Below are 7,075 nucleotides of genomic sequence, written 5' to 3' on the forward strand. Positions count from 1 at the left end.
TAACTTCCTTTAGTCATCCAACTTTGAACTTGTTTTTAAACTTGTTTAGCAAATGTAAGTTGATCAAAGTTTAACCACTCTTGTGTTCTTTTTAAGCAATCTGCAGGAAATTGTGTGAGCCCCTTTGATACAATGGTTGGGGCAGGAGACAGACATAGGCTTCCACTTCAAATACCTCTTCAGGATTTGATATCTTTCAGTCCCAGTGGAACACCTCAATGAAGAAAAACAGATGAGCAGTCCGTTGAAACTACTGGCTTATCTTTCACTATGTAGACCATGAAGGACTTGTAGCAGGGCACTTCATAGCTAAGAATAATACTTGTGGATTCTAGCTGATTGGAGGCTGTCTTCTCTTCAATGAAGAAAAACACTGAATGCCAAAGATCAAAGCCATATTTGATGTATAATTATTTCATTGACCATGAAGTTTCAAATTAGTCCTTTAGGGGGCCACAATTCAACTGAGTTTTGGTGGATAGTGGTCTATTATTTGTGATCTAAAAAGTCATTTTTGGAAGTGTATATTACCGTTGGAAGGCAACATTGTCAATGCTCTGCAGGGACATTTATGCACTGACTTGATTTTCCAATTATAAATATTTTTGATGCTAGTCTGTCTCTTTATATGGATTGAATTATTCGAAACTAAATGTGAAGGAAGTAGAAGAAAAGCTATATTGTGCAAAATGGAGCAGTAGGTTTATGTCCATCCCCCATCTGACATAATTTCAAGTTCCCAATTATGTTGTTGAACTGTCAGTGGGCTGTTCTACTTGGAGGGGAGGAAATGTCTAGGGCAGTATGAGGACAACTTAGTTTCTTTCTCTTGCCACTACCAACCCACTGTCTCATCTCCTGCTCAAAAGTGAATGGAAAGGCCAGCAGGTTACCCATCCTTACCTATGCTGAATGAATGATATAAGAAAAAGTGAAACTTTCATGAAAGCTTGAATTGCTATAATTTGTACCATGTTAGGAGCTGGAAGAAAGGAAGAATTTAATGTGAAATACTGCCTTCCTTTGAAGGATGATACCTGGATCATTACAGACACTTGACAGATAAATTTCATTGGAGCTTTTGAGCAAACACCATTTCAGGAAAAGTTCATTTCAAGCAAGTGCATGGTGTAGACATTGGAAGAATTTTAACTATTGAAATGCAGTCTTCAGGTTTTATCTTGTTTAAATTATTTGACAGGTCTATCATTATGGCAGCTGTCTAACAGATATGACAGTTGCAATACTGTTTCTTTTGTGACCATCCATATTGTAATTCATGATATTTTCAAAATCAAAATATGACTTCTGGGATACCCACAATGTAACAAATAATGGTCTTTGTATGAAATGTGCCAGGTTAATGCTGAAAATAGTGTAACCCTACAGACTCGGCTGCTGAGTTGAAATCCTGTACTGCTGTTGGAGTCCTATTTCGGTCCCATGCCCATGACTTCAAACTCAGGTTCTTTAAACAAATGGAATCAGCCAAACTTTGACCTTATGCTGGAAGGTTTACCCAGAAACTTTCTAGTGTGCCTCCCACTCTGTCCATTTCCAAAACTTAATTGAAATTGCCCATTGGTTCAACTACAAGCTTCTCTTGTTTTAAAACTGCCATAACTTGCTAACTTTGATCTTCTGCTCAACTTGCTAATTCCAGCAGTGTCAGATACAGTGAGGTTTTGTACTATTTCTGTATAAAATATAAAGTGATGAAAATTATGTAATTGCCAATTTCTTCATATTGCATTAAAGTCAGAAATTTCTTGTCTCTTCATTTTTGTAGGTCTGTTAATCTAAAATCAAACTAACTCTGGTTTGAAAATTAATTGACCTATCACCTTTTACCCCTCCTTCTATCCACCTATTATACTCTCAACTACCTTCTCCCCAGCCCCACCGCCTCCCATTTATCTCCACCCCTGAGGCTTCCAGCCTCATTTCTGATGAAGGGCTCCTGCCCGAAATATCGATTGTTGTTTTGTTTTTTTTTCCCCTGTTCCTCAGATGCTGCCTGACCTGCTGTGCTTTTCCAGCACCCCTCTAATCTTGACTCTAATCTCCAACATCTGCAGTCCTCACTTTCACCAGGGTTTAGAGGAATATCGACTAATGTTGGCAAATGGGACTAGATTAATTTAGAATATCTGGTCAGCATGGTAGAGTTGGACCGAAGGGACTGTTTCCATGCTGTACATCTCTATGACTTGGACTTAGGTGGGCTAGAACTTTGGATCTTGAAGTAAGACATCCCAACTGGCTCTTCCTCATGGTCCCAGTACCAATGTCTGTCGCACTTGTCTGTAACTTGTGCCACTTGTGATAAATTACATCTTGCTTAAGAAAAGGGTCATTTTCTCATTGGATTACCAAGTAGTTTTTCCTCTAACACTAGTGTAGAAAGACATTTGGGCAGGTATGTGAATGGGAGGGGTTTAAAGGGGTGTGGGCTAAAGGCAGGCAAGTGCGACTGGTTCGGTTTGGGAATCTTGGTCAGCATGGACAAGTTGGACCAAAGAGTTTGCTATCTATTTTCAAACTTGTAATGTTTGCTTCAATAGCTATGTGGTCCTTGGTGTTTTTCTTCTCACAAACTTGGGTTGAGGCATTTCTCATTGACCCCTGACAAAAATATACCTTGCTACGTGTTTTGTTGTAGAGTTGAAGGTGTACTGTACCTTTAACAGCATTGTCTAGAATTTACAGTACAGAAACTAGCCATTTCAGCTTAATTGGCATAAACTGATGTTTATGCTCTACATGATCAGTGGATAGTTGCAAATCTACTCCATAGAATCGTGGGTGTTTCATCATTTGAATGCATTTAAGGCTGAGATAGATGCAGAACTTACGAGTCTCTGAATTGAAGGATTTGAAGAGTGGGCCACAAGCTGGCATTGAAACTGACTGTTGTTTTGTTAAATAGTGGAATACATGATTCATTCGTTCTGTTTCCTTTATATCCTCTTGAACCCCCCCCTTTCATAATTTTGTGAAGTTATTCAATTAACATTCCACCTCCTTGAGGAGCCCTAGTCTGGTCAGTGGTTGCACTTCTGTTGTCAGGTTTTCCTTCGACTAGGGCCCAAGCTAAAAGTTTGTGTTCCCTATCTGTTTACGTTTTTCAGAAAAAAACTTGGTTTGTTCCATTGTGCAAATCTTTATTGTAATAATTTTTTGAGTACATCACACAAATTCTGTTTTATCTTAATGTCTTCCCCCCCCCCCCCCCCATTAGTAATTTTCTTCTTGCCATTGCTTCTGTTGTATGAACCACTTTTTTCCCAAGCAGCTTTGCAACTGTGTAGATACACCCACATGCAGGAAAAGAGATGCTCCCATATCCAAAGCTGAATGATTGATTTATTTATTGCATGTATCTTGAATACAGTGAAAAGTATTTTGTTGCCACAATCCAGTGCCATTTTGAGTTACAACAAGAATTAAGTTACTTAAGAGTTCATCTGTTCAAATTGGAGTCTCAAACACTATCAGGGCTTCTGCAAGGTGCTCCTGGCCTCAGGCAGTTTTCAATGACGCCTCAGGTATCACTGCCAAGTGGCCACGCTCTGGGCCTACTCCCACCACCTTCAGAAGTCCTGGTCCATGCCGCTGACACTGCAGCTGCCGCCAACACCACTACTCACCCGCAAGATGAAGAAAATAAAGGCAAAGTACATAGAGAAAACAATGGCTGTGAGCCCAAACACTACCTACTGTGCTGGTGCCATCTTGTCCAATCAGTTCCATAGTTATCTCGGCTGGAAAGCTTATGACCATCCTAGAAACTTAATACAAGTACGCAACTGTTTATCCAACATCTGAAAAGCTCTGAAATCCAAAAGTTTCGTGGAGTGTCATTTTGGCGTGCAAACAGGTGACCCAACTCCACACCCACTCGAACCATGTCACTCAGATGTGACATGGCAGCGTGGCCCAGCATTAGCAGGCGTCAATTGTGTCTCAGTGCTCATGCTATTCACAAACGTGCCTGCTGTTAGGTGTTTTTTATTTCACTGTGAAAATGTCATTTTATTCTGAAATCCAGAAAACAACTAGCCCAAAGAATTTCAGGTAAAGGATTGTGTGCATGTATTGTAGAAAGCTTGGAATTGTACAAGAGTAAAATGCAAAAGTAAGTTATGAAGTGGTGAGAATTTTGGAAGGTAAGGTCAAGGAAAACAAAGATATATTTTCAATATCTTTAAGAACAAGAGGACAAGGAAAGGATAGGGCCTATCAGATGTAAAAGTTACATATTCGATACAATAAGCATAATTCAAGAGGTAGTGCTAGCAAAGTGACAGGCTTGAAACTAGAAGGATTGTATCTCAGACTGTTAAAGGAAACCCCAAAGGAAATGACCTGCTGAGAATAATTTTTCACTCTTTGCCAGATACAGGTGATGCACCAGAGAACTGGAGGTTTACAAGCATTGTGTCATTGATTTAAGAATGGTGATAGAGAGACTAGTCAGTCTGACGTCAGTGGTTCGCAAAGTTATTAGAATCAACTCTGAGATACAGGGCACCTGACTTAGAAACTTATGGATTAATTGTGGGTATTCTACATTTTTGATAAGTAAAAATGAAGTGCTGTGAATACTGGAGAAACTGGCACCACTCTTGGGCATCTGTCTGTGTGGGGTTTGCACGTTCTTCCTGTGTCTGCATGGGCTTCCTCTGGGTGCTCTGGTTTACTTCCACATTTCAAAGGTGTGCAGGTTCGGTGATTTGACCCTGTTAAATTACCTCCATTCCTGATGAAGGGCTTTTGCCTGAAATGCCAATTTTTCCTGCTCCTCTGATGTTGCCTGACCTGCTGTGCTTTTCCAGCGCCACATTAATCCAAACCATGCTAAATTGCCCCATAGTGTTCAGGGATGTATAGGCTACGTGCATTAGTTAGGGCAATGGGTCTGGTTGGGATACTGCTTGGAGGGTTGGCGTGGACTCTTTGGGCCAAATGACTTGTTTCCTCACTGTAGGGATTCTATGAATTCTATAAGAACAAAACAGTTAACATTTTGAATTAAATATGACATTTCAATGTTGAGTCCTACAGACTGTGTTCTTTTCACTGTAACATGTACAAGTGAAAAATGAGGTGCTGTTCTTCCAACTTGTGTTGAGCTTCACTGGAATATTGCATCAAGTCTAGGCTGGAAACATGAGCAAGGTAGGCTCATGTTTACAGCACAGAGGTCTTCCAGAGTTCCACAGTAAGCATTCTTTTTTCTCAGGTAAAGAATAAAACCTTTAAGTCCAACATGTTCAGACCATGAACACTTTTGTTTGATCTCTTCACTGTCATGCATGTTTGCTCTCAACTAAACTGATCTGTTTCTCATTGACATCTATTCTTAAGCCATATCCGTTCTCTCCTACTGTTTGTAGTCCTATTGCTTTTTGCTCTGGGAGCCCATACCTTCTGTTCCACTGAGTCAACAAATAAGTGTTTCAGTTCTGAAAAACAGGAGTTTTGGACTCCAAACATTAGATCTGTCCCTCTCCACAGATGCTGCTAGGTGTACTTCAGATATCCACCAACTATTTTGGATCTGCAGTATTTTGTTTTTAAATTTAAATTGACAGTCATTCCTCTATGCAGGAGGGTTCCCTTTGCGGATCCCCTGCAAATAATGAAATTTGAGTGGAGCACATCTGAAAATAGGTATGTGATTTTTAACCTGAGTTTGCCTGCAGCTGTTGAATTTTGGTGGTACTGTTGATGCAGATAAATGAATTTGAGTTGTGAACTCACTGATAGAGGATTTACTGTAGTTATGAACTGAGGATTTCTAAAGATATATAAAATGCTACAGACATACAGGTCCTTTTTTAGGATGCAAAATAAGTGATGAGCTGGTAACCCAAAGACCCAGGCTAATGCTCTGGGAACTTGAGCTTAAATATTACCACTGCAGCTAATGGAATTTGAATTTGATCAATAAATCTGAAATATAAAACTAGTCTCTGTAAAGCTGATGACAGTTAGTATCCATTTTTGTAAAAACCCATCTGGTTTTCTGAGGGGAGAAAGACTCGAGCATTGCCTAACCTGGCCTATGATTGATGCCAGGCCCATAGCAACTTCGTTAATTCACAACTCCTTGTAATTTAAATGGTTGAGTGCGACATTCTTCTCGACAATTGAAGATGGGCAAATCCCAGCTATCACAGTGAAACTCAAACCCTATGAAAGAAAAGAATACTAAATCAAAATGTTACTAAAATCTTATGCTGAAACCTTATCTGTACAACGTTGGTAACATTAGCTTATCCCAGTATTTGCTTGCACGTTCATTTTATTAGGCTTGGATATTGAAAATATCAGTAGAGCTGTACATGGGAGTCAACATTTCACAGGCATCACATGTGCATTGAGACACCAACACTGGTGGAAAGATTTATTTTGTCCAACCTGAATGTCTTTTCTTTTCCTCATTCATACCAGCCCACACTCAAACATGTGGAGTGATTAGAGTACATTTCTTTCCCACTATAATAACTGCCCAAGTTCACTTGATTTGAGTTATTGTAATGCGTGCCTAGGTACAATGGGAAAACTTTGAGCAGTGTAGGCAGATCCTAGCAAGCAAGGCTATACAGATCATAGGGTGGGAAACAAAACTCAGACAGAGGCATTTAGGTTACATCGCATAGGGTGTGTACAAGGCAAGGTCAACATTAGCAAGATCAGCGTTATTTGGAGTTGGAGTGTCTATTCATCAGTCTAATAACAACAGGGAAGAGGATGTTATTGAACCAGCTGGTGTGTGTTCAAGCTTCTGTATGTTCTGCCTGGCAGGAGACTGTGCTGGAGACCATTAGCTTGTGTGTGAAGATTCTTTTGACAGCGGCTGTAAGCCATGTCACTGGAGTCCATGGATGGGAGATTGGCTTCCATGATGCCCTAGGCTGTGCACACCACCTTCTGTAGTTTCTTACTGTCCAGGTGCACGATGGTCTGCTACGGCAACTGCTCTACCCCGGACAGTGTGCTTTGTGTGGTGTATCTGTAAAGGTTGAGTGTTATGATGGAGGAGGTGCAGTTGCCTTACCTTCACTGA

The 7,075-nt window shown here is 40.3% G+C and overlaps 1 protein-coding gene across 1 annotated transcript in view; it reads left to right on the plus strand.

The window, feature by feature from the left end:
• Positions 1 to 1,780, plus strand: part of dlgap5 (discs, large (Drosophila) homolog-associated protein 5) — a 45,520-nt gene extending 43,740 nt beyond the window's left edge. Inside the window, exon 18 of the mRNA XM_072588655.1 lies at positions 97 to 1,780. Within this exon, the coding sequence (XP_072444756.1) occupies positions 97 to 222 (126 nt within the window). The 3' untranslated portion in view covers positions 223 to 1,780. The remainder of the gene's footprint in view (positions 1 to 96) is intronic.
• The last annotated feature ends 5,295 nt before the right edge of the window (positions 1,781 to 7,075 follow it).

This window comes from Chiloscyllium punctatum, chromosome 18 (genome assembly GCF_047496795.1).
Source record: "Chiloscyllium punctatum isolate Juve2018m chromosome 18, sChiPun1.3, whole genome shotgun sequence".
Taxonomy (NCBI): Eukaryota; Metazoa; Chordata; class Chondrichthyes; order Orectolobiformes; family Hemiscylliidae; genus Chiloscyllium; species Chiloscyllium punctatum.